This window comes from Homarus americanus, unplaced genomic scaffold (assembly GCF_018991925.1).
Source record: "Homarus americanus isolate GMGI-L3 unplaced genomic scaffold, GMGI_Hamer_2.0 scaffold16894, whole genome shotgun sequence".
NCBI lineage: Eukaryota > Metazoa > Arthropoda > Malacostraca > Decapoda > Nephropidae > Homarus > Homarus americanus.
This window is the reverse complement of record NW_024746541.1, coordinates 736,418-755,418: the sequence shown is the minus strand read 5'-3', so window position 1 is coordinate 755,418 and position 19,001 is coordinate 736,418. Positions and strand designations below refer to the sequence as shown.

Genomic DNA, 19,001 nt, shown 5'->3' with positions numbered 1-19,001 from the left:
TATGAGGTCAAAAACACAATCAAATCACAGATCCAAAGAAAAACAAACTATACAACCTCTTATTGTCGCTGCATGGAATGTCAGGACCCTTCAGGATACTGGCACAAATGAGCGTCCTGAAAGAAGAACTGCCCTTGTGGCAAAAGAGCTGGCGAGGTATAACATCGACATAGCAGCCATCAGTGAGTTCCGGCTCCCAGACAAGGGTCGACTCACAGAACAGGGCTCTGGCTAGACCTTCTGGAAGGGTAAGTCTGCTGCGGAGAGAAACTGCATCTATGGAGTTGGCTTTGCCATCCACCAATGCATCCTGACAGGTGGTCATTCTGAAATTTATTTAACATATTGATAATATATAGCACAGTGCAGTTTTGATTTAAATAAAATAATCTTTAATTACAGCAATTATACTTAAAATTTTAGTGGTGAAATTGTTATTGAATCCAGCGTGGGTCCAAAGAAATCTAGAAAGGCGATTTCAATCCAGGTGAAACAGGAAATCATAAAGAAACATGATGAAGGCATTAGAACAAATGTGCTTAGTAAAGAATATTGAATGTCGGCATCAACTGTGTCGACAATTCTTGCACAGAAAGACAAGTTTAAAGAAGTGAAAGTGAGAGACAAATCTACCAGTATTTAAAGGTAGATCCTTAATTTCAGAAACAGAGAGGTTACTTTTCATTTGAATTAAGGAAAAACAAATGAAAGATTCAATTTTGACTGAATTTATTTATGAAAGAGCCAGGGAAATTTACGAACATTTGAAGGAAGAACAACCTAGTTCTTCTGGCACAGAGTTTGAAGAGCTTAGGGCCAGCAAAGGCTGGTTTGAAAAAATTAAGAAAAGAAGTGACATTTTTAGTGTTGTTAGGCATGGTGAAGCTGCCAGTGCAGATAAAGAAGGAGCAGCAAAATTTGTAGTGGAGTTTAAGGAACTGGTGGAGGAAGAAAATTATCTTCCACAGCAAGTGTTCATTGTGGACGAAACTGGGCTGTTCTGGAAGAAAATGACCAAAAGAACATTCATCACCAGAGATGAAGCCTCTTTACCTGGGCATAAACCCATGAAGGACCGTCTCACTCTACCTTGGTGCCAATGTTTCAGGGGATTTCCGACTGAAGCCTATGGTTGTCTACCACTCTGAGAACCCCAGGGTGTTCAAGCAACAAAAGGTGGTAAGAGGACAGCTTGGAGTTTATTGGAAGTCCAACCGTAAGGCATGGGTGACAAGACAGCTTTTTAATGAATGGGCTGTTGAGGTGTTTTGCCCTTCTGTCAAGAGCTACCTAACCACCAATAAACTCCCTTTAAAGGCTCTTCTCCTTATGGATAATGCTCCTGGTCATGACCCTGACCTTGCCAGCACTTTGGAGGCTCGATTTGACTTTGTCAAAGTGTTGTTTTTGCCTCCCAACACTACATCAATAATGCAGCCAATGGACCAGAATGTGGTCAGCAACTTCAAGAAGCTGTACATGAAGAAAATGTTCAGAAGGTGTCATCAGGCAACTTTCACTGATCCTGAACTAACACTGGCACAGTTCTGGAAGACACAATTCAACATCCTGGAGGCTGTAAAATTGATTGTGTCATCATGGCAAGAAGTCTCCATTAGATCCCTCAATTCTGCATGGAAAGCACTGTGGCCATCAGCAGTCCATGATTTTAAGGGATTTGATGAAGAAGCGGAGTTGGACAAGGAGATTGTGCCCATTGGTCAGTCATTGGGCCTTGAAGTGGAGGAGGATGATGTGGAAGAGCTTGCGATGTCTCATGAGCAGGAACTTACTCCTGAAGACTTGAAGCAACTGGATGAGATGTTAGAAGCTGACAGTGGTGAGGAGGAAAGGGAAAGTGATGACCATATGTCTTCTTCAGATTTAAAAGATGTTGTTCACTACTTGGGTGAAGTTCAGGAAGCTGACTTCAAGGCATCCTGATGTGGAAACAACAGAACCTATTTTGTGTAATGTTGAGGACAAAGTGGTCTCCTTCTAAAATCAGTTAACGATGAGGAGGAGAAATGCCCCACAAAGAGTAATTGACAGTGTCTTCTCTAAAAGGAAGCGGGAGAAAGATGCTACCCTTCAGGCTTCCACTTCAAAAAGGAGAGAGGATTTTCCTGCTAGAGAACCTGTCAGTCCAGAGGTTCCTGATATTTTTATGGAAGGTGTCTCGCCTTCCATGAAGCACTAAAATGCTTCTCCACCCCCACTTCCTTCTCTTCTCCCTTCTCCTCCTCCACCTCCCACTTCAAATTCCCATCATCATCATCAACAACCAGGAACCTTCTACATACACGCCTCGAAGTAAGTGTACTTTACTGCATTTTTTTTTACTTTGTATGTAATTTTCGGTGAGCTGGAACCAATTACCCAAAATCCCATTGAAACAATGGTTTCGGTTAATGAACGACCCTCTGGAACGAATTGAGTTCTATAACCGAAGGACTACTGTACAGTGCATTACCCTTATTCAAGATGACTGGAAAGAGGCCATCAAGTGGAAGTGACCGCAGTAGTGCAAAAAGAAGCCACAAAGGCATTACATGGATATTAAACTTGATGTTTTCAGAAGGTTTGATGCTGGAGAAAAACTTAGCCAGATTGCAAAAACATTAAGTCTTGCTACTTCAACAGTGGGAACAATCCGTGATAATAAGGACAGAATTAGGTCAAGTGCTCAAGCTGCTACTCCATTAACTGCTCGAACCTTGCATTTTCATAGAAGTGATGTGATGCTAAATATGGAACGACTCCTGAGTGTCTGGATTGAAGATCAGACTAAACACAATGTGCCACTATGGTCATTCAACAGAAAGCCACAAGTTTGTATAATGATTTGCAGGAAGAGGAAGGTGCATCTTCTGAGGCTAAACCTTTTCTGGCTAGTAAAGGCTGGTTTGAAGGGTTTAAGAAGCGCCTTAATTTACACAACATAAAAATGAGCTGTGAAGCTGCCAGTGCTGATACAGATTCTGCTAATAAATATCCTGCTGAGCTGAAGAAAATCATTGATGAAGGAGGCTACACACCAGAACAAGTGTACAATGTTGATAAAACTGGGCTTTTCTGGAATTGCATGCCTGTTACATCTTTTATTTCCACTGAAGAAAAATCAGCACCGGGCTTTAAAGCATCCGAAGATCGTTTAACACTTCTTGTGGGAGGAAATGCTTCAGGTGACATGAAATTAAAGCCCCTACTTGTGTATCACTCAGAAAATCCAAGGGCTCTCAAGGGCTATGCCAAGTCTAATCCACCTGTGGCTTGGCATTCCAATAAGAAGGCTTGGATGACTATGACCCTTTTCCATGACTGGTTCACTAATTATTTTTGCCCTGCTGTAGAAAGATATAATGCCAAGCGTAACATATCTAATGAAGCATTGCTCCTCTTAGACAATGCACCAAGCCACCCAGTAAATTTAAATGATCTTTCTGATAATGTGAGAGTGGAGTACATCCCCAAGAACACAACTTCCTTGCTCCAGCCAATGGATCAATGTGTGATAAAGTAATTTCACCAATAAAATTTTAAGTTCACTAGGTGTAGTTCTCTTTAGCTTCAATGTTCAATTTTGCTTGTAAGTCACTTATTTCCCTTTGCAAGAATTCTAAGCTGCTTCTAATCTCACTTAGCTGGTCAGTGAGATGCATGTCAACCTCTTCTAGCTTCCTGATGGTCTCCTTATTCATTTGTTGTATGAGAGTCCGTGGTACTTCCATTATCACATCAGTCAGCTGTTGTTTCGTGAAATTTGAATGTTTGATACTAGCAGCCGACTTAGACATATTGGAGCTAGTGATCGCTGAGTAGCTGGCAGTAGGGAGACGGTCTAGTTGTGTGGTCAGCTGGGTGACCTGGTGGGAGGGTGGGGGTGGACAGGGCTCAGATTACAAGCCGTGGCACTGAGGGGAGCTTGGTGGGCCTACACCTCACGTGGTAGTCACAGATTCACCAGTAAATTGACAATTATATCTACTTAGGGGGATCACAGATAGATACTGTACTGGTCATGACACTCACTAGTCACTTACGAATCAGGTTTCTAGAAATCGGACAGAGTGCTCCTGATATGACCCTGTTTTTGATGAAAAACACGGAGCTCCCCCACACACGGCCTACAGTACTCACCCACTGTCCAGCCATGATTCTGTTAACATAATTTTTGATGGTGTGCAACCTGCTGTACTGTCAGTGTTGTGTTTCAGGTGGTGTACAACTATTATCAATTGTTTATTGTATTTCAGGTGGTGTACAACTTGCTGTCAGTCCGCTACAACACCAGGATCCGTGTCAAGACATACACTGATGAGTTGACACCAGTTGACAGCATTTGTGAGGTGAGTGGCTGATGGTGGTACTTTATTTTATCCTCTTAGCCAATTGGGCAGTGGGTCACGTCTCGGCTACACACTGTTGGCAAGTACTGGGCATGTACTGGCTCTATGTTATGCACTGTTGGCAAGTACTGGACATGCACTGGTTCCTGAATGTACAGTCTCATTCAAGATTCTCTGAACACTGCTGGAGACAGCTGGCAACTCAAGGCCATTTGTTTACTGTGTAGTAGAAATTATGAATGAATGTAAAAGTGATCGGTGATCGGTTACTTAGTTCCCCGTTGCTTAATTAATGGTTGGTCTTTGTTGTTTTGTATTATATTATGCCTTTCTGCTGGTATATACTGTTAATTTGATTTTGAAATGGACAGAGCAATGAGCCAACCTATATGAATTTATGTTTAGACAATTAAACATAAGTAAAAGTCGGTAAGTATGTTAAAGAACATCATGCATCGGGCACAGCTGTGTGCAGGCTGTTTATGAGGTTGCCTGTTTATCATTAATTTATACTAATATTGTCTTCAAACGTTTAATACCTTTCGGGTAATTAATCCAGTTGTATGTAACCGATGCTAAACAAACTTCTTTCTAAAGACGCTGATTTCATGCAACACAAACTGCTGTTTTAATTCGCTGTGGAATTAAGCAGAATCATCGGTTCAATGCTGCCTGTAGTAAATGTGTGTGTGTGTGTGTGTGTGTGTGTGCGTGCGTTCGCGCGCGGGCATGCGTGCGCAGTAATAATAATAATAATTAACGGTTGATTGAAAAAGTCGGCAGCCTGAAGGCTGAAAATATACATTGGACAAAAATGACTTATTACATACAAAGACATGGGGTGGGTGGGTCGTTTAACAAAAGCTTTTATTACTGAAAGAAGAAGGAACAATGATTGAACATACAAATTATTATAGTTTACAGTTGATGGCTCGGGCCGGGTTGGTCATGGAGACACCGGGTGGTGTTGTGTTATCTTGTAGTCAGGTGTGAAGCCGTCCCCCTGTTGTTCCCAGGGTGGACTGATTAGCATCTCCTGGTCAGAAGATGGCGGTCAGTTCCCAGGGGTGCTTATCTCACTGGTGGGTCACGGCTCTCACTGGTACTGTCTAGTGGTGAATTCACTGACTTAAACACTGTTCAACACTGGTCCCACTTCTTTCCGAAACGATATTGTCACTTTTGATTATGTTGATATCCCGGTGGTGAGGATGGGTCCGGGAGAGGGAATTGAGGAATGAGCCGAACATTGGCTCTTAGCAGGAGCAGCACCTGAATAGGTCTTGACCCTACGGTGATCAGGGATGTAGTGTGTGTGTGTGTGCGTGCGTGCTTCTCTGTAAAAACAGTTGTATAAATGAAACAATATTATGAAGTTTATTTAATTAAATTATTTATTTTACATTCCCTGTGAGACATTTATCCATCTATTTATTTATGTTTAAATTATATGTCATTAAATGGATACTACACAGTTACTACAAAATGAAAGACTTTCCAGTGCTATCCTGTGGTGAACCAGTTTAAAAACAAGGATTTTTTGTGGGCAAACAGTCAATAATCTAAAGAAATGTCATTTAAAATATATAATAAGCTAAGTCTACTCAGATGACAATTGGAAGGTCTACAGGGATACAATACATCACTATCACCTAAGTACGAGATTTCACTAATTAATGTAATATTTTTTAGAATTAATAAAATTGGCAAGGGACCCCGTTGAAATTTACCTTCTTCGTGTACGTATGTGTCTATGTGCGTGAGTGTTCAAACATTATTGTAAGTTATTAAATAATTGTGAGGTAACGTTGTAACATAGTTTGGTGTTTTGTCAAGGATTTTTTTCCCATTTGTTATAAATAAATAGAGATAAAAATATATACAAATACAATTATTACAGTAAAGGTTTTCCAAGAATACATAAATACATTGTGAACGGCATGACATGAACTTATTAAATGAGATTATGAGATTGAAATATGAAAGATGAATTTCCTCATCATAAGTGACTTGAAGAGCCGGATCGGACAGCCGTGATCGAACCACTACATACTGTAGGAATTATGTCGTTATACAGTGGTCCCTCGATTAACGATCGGCTCAATTAATGAAATTTTTAGTTAACGATTTAGCTCCCATAAGGATTTTCAGTTCCATTAACAAACTAAACTTCAATTAACAAAAGCCTTACGAGAAACACGCTTTGTTGTGTGCATCAGCCGATAGGCCAGTCCGCCAATACAGTAATCGGTTCTATGTTTACAGTCGTTTCCAGTGGATATCAAGAAAGTTGTGTTCTTGAATATTTTTGCATGTTTTATATTAAAATTATTGGTCATTCTAAAATTTAGTCATCCAAGCTCTGTCTACATAAAGATTTTCAACTAATATTTTTGGCTCAATGTATATAACTTTATTCATTTATTTTTACTCATTTACATGCACACACAGTCCTAAGGGCAAAGCTGTACTGTACATGTAATTAAAATAATGTACAAAATGATTACTAAGATTTTTGTCTAGTGCAAACTTTAACATGTTTATATTCAAATTAATCACTATCTTATAAGAATCCCAGCATTGTCAATTATATTTTCCCCGGTCACTTCTCTGACATTTTATAAGCAAAAAACAAAAACTTAATCTAAAGGACATAAATAAACAAATAAATACTTCACTAGACCTTTGGCACAACTGTCAAACATGTCACTGTCACCTCCCCTCCCTCCCTCCCTCCAGGGTTTGGTGTTTTAGGCTTACAGTTTTTATCTTATATAATATCACAGACTAAAGTTAGGAGAATATAATTTGCATTGCTGGAATCCTTGCACGACAACAAATAATTTGAATATAAACGTCATATATTTTGCACAAGAGAAAAATTAATCACCTGTATAACATTACAGTAGTGATTTAAGAGTTCTAGTGTATATGTACAGTGAGTTCTGCTATAACGCGTGTTTTGACAACGCGAATTTGCTCGAACGCGATTTATGAATTGAGGAACGATATTTGTAAAACGCGAACTCGTTTGCTCTAACGCGATTCCACTCGAACGGTTGTTGTGGCTTCAGTTCACGTTCGACATCACATGTTCAATTGAGTTATGTGTTTTGTTTGTGAACAATTGCAGAAATAATGTATGTAATATTTATGTATACAGTATACCTATATATTATAAGTAAATTGTAAAATTTTACATAAAAGAGAAAATCAAATTACATAGCGTTTTACACCCGCGCTCTCTCTACATCACACACAGTGTTTACAGTTCACGTTCGACATCACATATTCAATTGATTTATGTGTTTTGTTTGTGAAGAATTGCAGAAATAATTTATGTAATATTTATGTATACAGTAAACCACTCACAAGGTCCTACAGTACCACTAATTATTTTATACTGAAACTTACGTTTGGTAAGCTGGATTAAAATGAAGATTACCGGTATATTAAAATAATAAAAATGTATTATAAACCAGTCTAACATACCGTAATAAACACAGCTGCTATTATCATCCCCCCCTCCCCCATTTGCCAGTGACAAGAAAGGGAAAGTGACCTTGACTGTGACCGCCTGTGGCTATTTTTAGCCGTCCTTGTGTTCGGAGGTGGTCAGTAATGCATATCTGTATATTTACTGATCATAATACTTATCTCTTATAAATAATTCATTTAAAATTTATTTTTTTGCAAAGAATATTCAGTAAATGACTGCATTAATTCTTGAAACTACCTACAGTGGTAAATTTAGGATATAAATAATGAACAGAAGTCACGTCATGGATTCGGAGTTTGGTCCTTAACGATCACCATAAATGTAGCCTCCCTTTTTCGCGAAACACGTATATAAATTAAAGAAAATACTTGCAGTATATTTAATATATTACAGTATATTATATATAAATAAATAAACAAATAAATTCAAATTCCCTTATCATCCTGTGTCATATACAGAAATACTTGAGTCCCTGAGCGAGTACACAAAAAGAAAACGGACATCCTGGAGTGGATAGAGAACGGACATCTCTACTGGGGGACTCAAACGTTTCTCATGTTTTGTGGGCGCTCTAGCATAATATGAATAATATGTAAATTACAATTTACATACATATATATATATATATATATATATATATATATATATATATATATATATATATATATATATATATATATATATATATATATATATATATATATATATATATATGTATGTATATGTAAATTGTAATTTATATATATATATATATATCTTGATAAAATCACACGGGAAAATGGAAACAACGGAGTACCTTAGCTTTCGTCTTTATTCAAGACATCTTCAGAGGCAACTGGATTACATGGACAGAGAGAGGCTTAAATATACAGGGTGACCTAAAAACATGAGGTCAGGTCATAATGATGACATCCACTAATCCCCACAAATCATCTTGTCACAGAAAGACTTCTGGTTGAAGCTAGTTTGATTAAGGAATTAAAATCAATAAACCTTAGTGATGGTCAGTTCAAAACTGATAATATGTTACATAAATTTATTTGTCAGTGGCCCAAGGTTAAAAATGCTTTGAAAACCTTTGATCTAGATGTATGATAGTTATTTTGTGGGTCCTTTTTTCTGACCTGACCTGGCTAGTCACGTCACCACCCTTCTCTTAAGCTCCTCTACGTGTGTGTTGGTGTGGGGATTAGTGGATGTCATCATTATGAGCTGACCTGTTTTTAGGTCACCCTGTATATTTAAGCCTCTCTCTGTCCATGTAATCCAGTTGCCTCTGAATAAAGACGAAAGCTAAGGTACTCCGTTGTTTCCATTTTCCCGTGTGATTTTATCAAGATTTATCTTATCCACGTTTTCATTGTGGATTTACATGAAATATATATATGTAAATCGTAAAAATTTAAATAAAAGAGAAAAACTAAATACGTAGCGTTTAAAGTGTTAAAGTGTACTGTACAGTGTTGTGGCTTGGCTCAATGTTTACAGTTCACGTTCGACATCACTTGTTCAATTGATTTATGTGTTTTGTTTGTGAAGAAATACCTGTACAGTATATGTAAATTGTAAAATTTTAAATAAGAGAGAAAAACAAAATAAGTAGCGTTTAAAGTGTACTGTACATTGTGGCTTGGCGCGGGGTTATGCAGTGTTTACAGTTCACGTTCGACATCACATGTTCAATTGATTTATGTGTTTTGTTTGTGAAGAATTGCAGAAATAATTTATGTAATATTTATGTATACAGTATACCTGTACAGTATATGTAAAATGTAAAATTTTAAATAAGAGAAAAACAAAATACATAGCGTTTTAGACCCGCGCGCTCTGTTTACTCCACACTTTGTTTGAAACACGTGTGAAGTTTTTAAGTGTCCTCAGTGAATTCTGATTACTGTTTCTCCAATTTTGTGACTATGGAAAAGAAGAATATCTCTGGGAAGCACTCTGGTGATCGCATTTCCGGTGGTGATCGTAAAAGAAAGGCTATAACACTTGAAGAAAAGCTTGATGTTTCATGACTCCTCAGCCTCAACATCACCCTTATCCCCCATCAAGTTATATTCATATTTTTTCAAGGTAAAGTGTAACATTTACTGTATGATTTCATTATTAGATATGAATGTAACATTTATTTAGACTGTGCTATCCTTTGTGTTAGGCTAACTACGAAATTTTTTTTCGATTTGGAGTAATCTGCACCTAACCCTATTTTCTCCATAAGCCCTGTTATTTCTATTACACGAATTTCTATAACACGATGTTTTACAAGAACACTACTATCGCGTTATAGCAGAACTACCTGTACATGATTTCAGGGTGATTTCGGAGATTTTTGGGAGTGTTTCTGACTTTATGCATTTTTTGGCTTTACTTTATATTTACTTTTTCTGTGAGTTGGAACCAATTACCCAATATCCCTTAGGAATAATAGATTCAGTTAACGAACGACTCTGTGGAACCAATTGTGTTCGTTAATCGAGGGACCACTGTTCACTTATTTCGTTGTCTCCCTCTCTGATGTTTTCCGTGGTATATATGGTAATTATGTCACATGTAATATATTTATCGTATATTATACTGTACTCTTTCATAATAATTATAGGTATAATGTTAGGATTTGTGTCTTAAATCTTCCTGAATACATCTCCATAAGTGAGGATATTACAAGAGGGTTGTTTTCTTTACATTTATTATACAATTTGACTTATATTCATGAAAATTATATTATTTAAGTTAACATGGAAAAAAATAATATCGATGTGCATTCATTATGTGACGTTGAATACATAGGGAAATTATTTTTGACATATTAATATTTAGTCCAACACCTTCATTCTACATTACTTAAAGGCGACGTGACTGTGTATCAGTTGTGGTTTCCGCCTCGGCTCCTCCTACTCACTTTACTTGGCCAGTCTAAAACTTCCAAATTTCTTGGTTTTACAAACCACCGCGTTACAATCCGTGCAGTATGGATCGGACACCTGTCGGTCTTGCATGAAAATGATGTTTTCGGGAAACGGGAAAGCATATGCACGTACCGAGGGAAGCATAACTTCTTCGAGTATTTCTAAATTCTGTTCAGCTGTGAATCTTCCTTCTATGTCAGTCAGCTCTCCAACTCTGCGCAAATATATCCATCCCCAAACATTGTAAGTCACATGGCCACTCCTTGCTTCCTCATAAATATGTTGTCTAGCATATCGGGTGTTGTTCCTCCTCCAACCTTCCGTGAGAGGTAGATGAGAAAGTTTTTTCATCAGTGAATATTACTCTTCCCCATAAATCTAAGCCTTCTTCAGCATACCGTCGAACACACTGCAACCTGCCCTCGCGATGTAGCTCATTTTACTTCTCCTTGGTGGCGGGAGTTCTATGGTCAATGTCTCCTTCGTGAAGTCTTCGCCTGATTGTTAAAGGGGAAATATTTAATTGTAGATCCTCTCTTATTGAACATGAAGTCTTGACGGGGTTGGCCTCAGCGAAATTCCGGATGGCTTCAACTTGTGCAGGTGTTGTTCTGTGCAGCATTCCCGTCCTGTGGTGGTCCTTTAAACTTCCCTCCTCTTCCCGTCGCTTAATCCAAGAGTATACAGTTGACCGAGAAACTTCAAATTCTCGGGCAATTTCACTTGGCGAAAACCCAGCCTCCTTCATGCCGATAATTATACCACGTTCAGTGATTTTCTGCGTGTGGTATTCCATGTTGGCAGGAGCCTTCTACAAGTGAGGGAGTGGAAGGGTAGTGAGCACTGACAACACCTCTGTCTCCCTCACCTTCCCGCCAATAACATCAGCGTTATATTTATATTTTATTAGACATATATAAAAAATAAATAAATAAATAAGGTACAAATTTATCAAACACCTTTTTGAAAATATAGAATAATTATTTTTTAAAGACACCAGACTAAAGGTGACGTAATCTACACAAGGTGGGGGCAAATAGTCACTCGACAAAAGAAATACCATTTGATGTTTAAAATATTCAGAGTCTTGGAATAACAATGGTATTGTTAGATAAAGGCTTGTAAGAGTATAAGGCATATACTACTGCACTGATTCAGACGGATGGTTCTTAAGATATATCACTATTAAACACACACACACATACCTGTGTCACCTACCATACCTGTGTCACCTACCATACCTCTGTGTCACCTACCATACCTCTGTCACCTACCATACCTGTGTCACCTACCATACCTGTCACCAACCATACCTGTGTCACCTACCATACCTCTGTCACCTACCATACCTGTGTCACCTACCATACCTCTGTCACCTACCATACCTCTATCACCTACCATGCTTCACTCTTCTGCTGTAAGTGTTATTTTTTTTACATTTAGTAATTACATGTACACATATATGGGTCGATAATTTTCTATTGTTGTGTTTCTGTAGGAGGAGAGAAGTGCCTCGATAAGTCGGAATTTAGGATAGGTGGGCCAGGCCAGAGCCCCATATGTGCCGAGTTATCGGGGGTTTACTCTATAAACATTGTTGAAATATCATTAATGTCCATGTGTAGTATAACAATTCCTTCTGTGAAAAAAACCCCAAATATTTTGCTTGCCGGCTAATTCAGACAGGCCGTGAGGGGAGCGGGGGTGAAGTACCGTAACAATGTTAACATCCATTCCTTTGTGGTCAGACTTAAGTGTGTAATCCTGCTCTTTGTTATGAGTGCTGCTGATTCCTGTTGCATTATAGTTAACTCTGCCCAATATAAGATGAGTGCCTCCTCTCTGCTAGTTGTTGGGGGGAGGTCCACTGGATTGTACAGCTCCACCCTTAACAAGTTGTCATGTTAACAGGTTCACAAGGCGGCCAACTGGTATGAGCGGGAGGTGTGGGACATGTATGGAGTCTTCTTCGCTAATCATCCGGATCTTCGCAGAATTCTCACCGACTATGGCTTTGAGGGTCATCCCCTGAGGAAGGACTTCCCCCTCTCTGGCTATGTTGAGGTGTGTGGTGTATGACAGGTGTGTGGTGTATGACAGGTGTGTGGTGTATGACAGGTTGTGGTGTATGACAGGTGTGTGGTGTATGACAGGTGTGTGGTGTATGACAGGTGTGTGGTGTATGACAGGTGTGTGGTGTATGGCAGGTGTGTGGTGTATGACAGGTTGTGGTGTATGACAGGTTGTGGTGTATGACAGGTGTGTGGTGTATGACAGGTTGTGCTCTATGACAGGTTGTGCTGTATGACAGGTTGTGCTGTATGACAGGTTGTGCTGTATGACAGGTGGTGTATGACAGTGTATGACAGGTGTGGTGTATGACAGGTTGTGGTGTATGACAGGTGTGTGGTGTATGACAGGTTGTGGTGTATGACAGGTTGTGGTGTATGACAGGTTGTGGTGTATGACAGGTGTGTGGTGTATGACAGGTTGTGGTGTATGACAGGTGGTGTATGACAGGTTGTATTATGTTATAGTAATCAGTGTATGTATGTTTCTCAATTCATCAGCAGTGTGTTAGTGGTATACACCAGTCACGGCCGGGCCCAAACCATGTCCTTGTGTGTCCCTCAGTGATTGATAAATTCTCTTTAATGTGTTCTGTGGTTGAGGTAGATGCAGCCAGTTTATGGTGAGTAAAGCAATATTTATTAAAAGAATATTCTTCACACACAATTCATTACTGTTTCTTCACCTATGATAATGTAACAGTGAAATAAGTATCAATAGTCAACAATATAAACAGTTTAACTTGTGTGAGTTTACTGGCCAAGTTGGGTGCGGTCTGTTAGGTGAATTAGCTGCTATGTTGCAGTGGGTCACTTGGGAATTAACTAAGGTTGGGTTACTGGGGTCATGGGCGGTGGTCACATGGGTCAAAGGTGAAGGTCTCTCTCCATAGTACCTCATCCTTCATGCCTGGCTGTAAACGCTTCTGCGCTTCACCTTGCCCAGGATGTAAGGGGGTGCCCAATAAACTAGCCCCTCGTGGGCAATCTGTCATGCCTGGCTGTCTGTTCTATGTACAGTAATCCCGTGTTTTTCGCGGGAATTAAGTTCCTGGAACCCCCGCGAAAAGTCAAAACCACGAATACTCTTTTAGGAATCACTGTACCTGTGGCCACCAAGCAGCTCAGGTAGGTCATGCACTTAACCACGCCGTGCTCTCCAGTGGTCACACTGATCACTGAGCCGGCATTTACTAACATCATTATTTTAAACTTATCATATTGTAGTATAATAATGGAAAACGTAAGCACAGTTATATACCAAAAAAATATCTTTACAAGTAAATAAAATTTTTTATATTTCGTCGAGGTCGGCAACACCCGCATTGCCAGCCTCTCCCTGCTGTCCCGGCGTCTGCCCTCCCTCACGCCAGCCAGCCAGTCCTCTTCCACCCACATTCCTCCACTTAAAGACTTGTATTCTGACAAAAGACACAAATGAATTTTCAGTCTTCACCACATCTTGAGCCATAGCTCATACCACCTCGGAGCTTGTCCAATAAAACTGTTTTTTCCATTAAGGTCGTCACTATTCTTGATCTCTTGGTCACTTTAGAGTCTTTGCTAGTAATATTTGCCTCTGATGAGGCTGGCTTACGTCCCGGAGCCGTGTGGAATGCACGTGGGAGGACAAACAGAAGAGTTAATCACAGTAGCGTTCACAGTACGGTAGGCACGTGTGGACTGAGGCTTCTCGGAGCAGCTGATGTCTGAGATGGGAAAGAGTGGCGTCTGTTTGCTGCACCATACACGGGACTAATGAAAATGGCGCGAAATTTAAATTTTTGTTTTTAAATGATATTTTATATATGCAGGTACAGTGGTCCCTCGGTTAACGAGCACAATCCGTTCTAGAAGGTTGCTCGTTAACCGAAAAACTCGTTAACCGAAACCATTATTTCAATGGGTTTTGGGGTAATTGGTTCCAGCTCACCGAAAATTGCCTAAATTAAAAAAAATGGTAGAAAAGTACACTTACTTTGAGGTGTGCATGTAGAAGGCTCCTGGATGATGATGATGATGGGAATTAGAATGGGGTGGAGGAGAAGAGAAGGCATTGGGGTGGAAGAGAAGTTACCCCATGGTGCCATTTCACCCATAAAATTTTAGTTCTCTTGGTGTAATTCAAGATTATTTTCTTTAAATCAACACTGTACTGCATTATATATTGTCAATATGTAAAATATATTTCAAAATGACCAATAATTTGCTTGGAAACACAGAAAAAAAGCGTTTAGTTGAAGAGAGTCTCAAGCAAGATGTTACCTCCAGTGAAAACAGAGAGAGACTAACGCCTGTTTGCTGTGTTAAGAGGCTGGATGCCGCGCATTAAACTAGTCACTTTACCTTCAATTATGTTCAATAATTGTTAAAATGACTAAAAAATTGAATATTAAACTTTTAAAATTATTGAATAGTATAAACTTCTTGATATTTACTAAAATAGTAAGGAATTTAAGCCCTAGAACCGATTAATGTATTGGCGGACTGATACTAATGCTGGTTGCCCGGTCAGTGCAAGCAAAAACATGTTGAGGTCGGTTCGTAAGAAATTCGTTAACCGAATTTTTGTTCGTTAACCGAATTGAAGATCCTTATGGAAGGCAGTTCGTTAACGGAAATTTCGTTAACCGAGGCGTTCGTTAAACGAGGGGTCACTGTACATTGATTTCCGGGTCATTTTCATCACAGCAGTCCTGGTGTATTCTTTCGATCTGGCCGAGGGTCTCTGCAGGTTTTTGTCATGACAGTGTCGAGAATTCCCCATTTGGCTTCGGGTTGTTTGTTGTTGGTTTGTTTATCAGCCCATGTTTGAGCTGCTCTCTTAAGCATGTGTTGCTGCTGGGTCCTCCAGAGGCTTAGTGTTATAACCTCTTGTGGAGGCTTGTTGCCTTCGCCGTTTTGGGGCGACGTGAAGTGAGAGCTTGACCCCGACGAGCCAACGATCAGTGTCACAGTGGTCTGAGCCACGCATGGCACAGGTGATGACATCTCGGCGATCTCTTTCGCTGACAATGATGTAGTCAATCAGATGCCAGTGTTTGGATCAAGGGTGTTGCCACAAACCATTAAACTTGTGAGCCTGCCTAAACAAGGTATTGGTGATAGTGAGGTTGTGTGCAGAGGAGGAGTAGGCCGTTGGGATTACACTTGCCTAGTCCATTTCTCTCTTTGGTTCCCTGCCAAATGTCAGCATCTCTGCCAATTCTGGCATTGAAGTCACCAAGGAGCACAACCTTATCTTCTCTGGGTTTAGAGGTTAGCACTCTGTCAAGGTCGACGTAAAAGGCCTCCTTGATGTCATCCTCTGCATCCAGTGTTGGGGTGTATGCACTGATGAAAAAGGCATGACGTGAGTGATTCAGTGGAACTCGAAGTGTTATGAGGCGTTCGTTGATCCCAATAGGCATTTCAGTTAGCCTGTGGAGGATGTGTTGGTGGATGGCAAAGCCAACTCCATAAATGTTGTTTCTTGTCGCAGCAGGCTTACCCTTCCAGAAGAAGGTTCAGTGGTCCCTCCATTAACGAGCGTTCAATTTACAAGATTTCAGTTAACGAATTAGCTCCCATAAGGATTTTCAGTTCTGTTAACGAGTTCAACTTCTATTAATGACAGCCTTACGAGAAACACGCTTTGGTGCTCACATCAGCTTATCGGCTAGTCCGCCAATTCAGAAATTGGTTGTATGTTTATATTTGTTTCCAGTGGAGTAAATACTGTATCTAGAAAGTTGTGTTCTTGAATATTTTTTTTTTATTAAAATTATTGGTCATTCTGAAATTTAGTTAACATATTGATAATATACAGTGCAGAAAGTAGTATGAAATACGAAGAAAGCATGAGTACTAATGCACTCTAAGAATATGGCATGTCATCATCGACTGCCTCTACAATCAGCTGTTTGATATGTAAACAAAGCTGCAGGTAATATGACATACACACCTCAAAGGAAGTTAAAATATAGTATTCTGTTGTTTTTTTATTATTGTGCAGTATACTGTACAGTACAGTACTGTAATTTGTTTATATTTAATGTTTTGTTAATTCTATTACTGGTATACAGTACTTTGTATGTATACTTTTTCAGTTAGTTGGAACCAATTACCCAATACCCCATTGAAATAACAGATTCAGTTAACAAAATTTTTAGTTAACGACTGACTCTGGAACCAATTGTGCTCGTTAATTGAGGGACCACTGTATAGCCAGAACCCCGTTCTCGGAGCCAGGACTCACTGATGGCTGCTATGTCGATGTTACACTTAGCCAGCTCTTTTGCCACAAGGGCAGTTCTTCTTTCAGGACGCTCATTTGTGCCAGTATCCAGAAGGGTCCTGACATTCCATGCAGCGACCATAAGAGGTTGTATAGTTTGTTTTTGTTTGGATCTGTGATTTTGATTGTGTTTTCGACCTCATAAGGATGACTTTACTGGGTGTGGTTGCCCAGTCAGGTTGGTTCTTTAGGCAGGCTATGTTCAGGGCATCTTTTCTAGCCCCCTCCCCGTGAGGGGTGAGCAGAGTGGCTCCCCGAAAGGGCCACCCATGTGCAGAGTTGTGACTAGAGACTCCCGGCAGTCATCTCTGCCTGTCCCCGTCGCCACTCGTCCATCACCATAGGACTTTTGGGGGTATAGGGGTTTAGATGATGATGAGAGGTATGATGAGCTGGATGATGGCTACATGTGAGTTGATTTATGTGGTGAGGCAGGAGCACAGGCTGCAACTACACATCTTGGCTCTCCCTTTTCCTGATCCAGTGTTGCAACGACTGGGGAGAGGGAGTTGCAATGAACTGTCAATAGCCCAGTTATTGGGTTTTGCCTTAGTAGCCTGTCCGTCAGGCATTGCCTTTTTCTGCTGGTGTAGTCGTTGGGTTCCTATGTTGGTCACCTTTTCTCCCTAGACCGTCATTGTACCTACCAAGGTTAATCCACAAGACAGTGGAGCAATGGTGTTGATAGGTGCCAAGATAAGTCCATATGCCAATGAGTCTAGGCGCTGTCCTTCTGGAATGGTGCGAATAGCAACTTGTACTACCTTAGTGCACTACTGTATACCTATACCAAGCAACTGACCAGCCGCGGCAGCACTCGACCCCTTTTAACTTATCTAATAATTTAATCTTCTTTGTCAGGGTCATCGCTGACTTCTACCTTTTACATTTCACTCCACAAGCATCACTAACACTGACACTAGGCAGTTTTTTAGGAGCCATTTAACACAAAAACACTAAAGTTTTGAGAGTACAACACAAGATGCTGCGTGGGTGACTCGTTGTGCTGCGGTAAAAAGCTAGCCACCATCTGCTTACCGCAAATCGCAAACCCGCGAATGGGAAGGTCTACTGTGCATATATAATATGTAGGATATAAATTTTGGTGGGTTGGCCCACAGAAAACTACCTAAATCGTAATGCGGCCCATGACTTAGGGAAGGTTGCCCATGCCTTGTATACAGGACAGGTCAATAATAACCCATTCTCTTTAACTTTCTCAGGTACGATATGATGATGAAGCCAAGAGGGTTGTGGTTGAGCCTCTGGAACTGGCTCAGGAATTCCGTAAGTTTGACCTGTCGGCTCCCTGGGAACAGTTTCCTAACTTCCGTGAGCACATGGCAGCCGAGGAGGTTCCAATTAAGGAAGAAAATCAATGAATGTGGTCACTTGAAGAGAGAAAGTGGTGAACTAAGTTGTGTGTATACCCTGTAGTTGAATAAAACTTATCTTATGATGTTTGTGAAGTACAGCTGACCATAATTTCCTGAACAATTTACAACAATATCAAATGCACTTAAAGATCATATAGGTACTGTAAAGGTAATTGTAAATTATGCACCTAAAAAGTAATCCACTCTAGCCCACAAGCTCAGTCGATGCAAGATATTGCCTGCCGAGTGTTTGGGGAATTTTGCCGACAACTGTATATGCTGTACTGTACTGATGGTGTTGACACATGTATAGGGTTTATCTTACCGTCTGTTAGATGAAGTAGAACGAAATGTTGGAAAGAAACATTATGATGAATTTGTATATTATGTAAATACTTATACAAATTAAATTTAAAAGACTTTAAAAGTTAAAGTTTTTTATTTCAACCAGACCAACCAGGTGTTGCTTATCATCTTTAATAAATGTACAATTATTACCAAACCTTAGTGACCACTGTAC

The 19,001-nt window shown here is 39.9% G+C and overlaps 1 protein-coding gene across 1 annotated transcript in view; it reads left to right on the top strand.

Annotated features, from left to right (window-relative positions):
• LOC121879273 (NADH dehydrogenase [ubiquinone] iron-sulfur protein 3, mitochondrial-like) overlaps positions 1–18,908 on the top strand; it is a 28,473-nt gene extending 9,565 nt beyond the window's left edge. The window contains exons 5-7 of the mRNA XM_042385869.1: positions 4,257–4,349; positions 12,672–12,824; positions 18,329–18,908. Of these exons, the coding sequence (XP_042241803.1) occupies positions 4,257–4,349; positions 12,672–12,824; positions 18,329–18,487 (405 nt within the window). The 3' untranslated portion in view covers positions 18,488–18,908. The remainder of the gene's footprint in view (positions 1–4,256; positions 4,350–12,671; positions 12,825–18,328) is intronic.
• Positions 18,909–19,001: the final 93 nt, after the last annotated feature.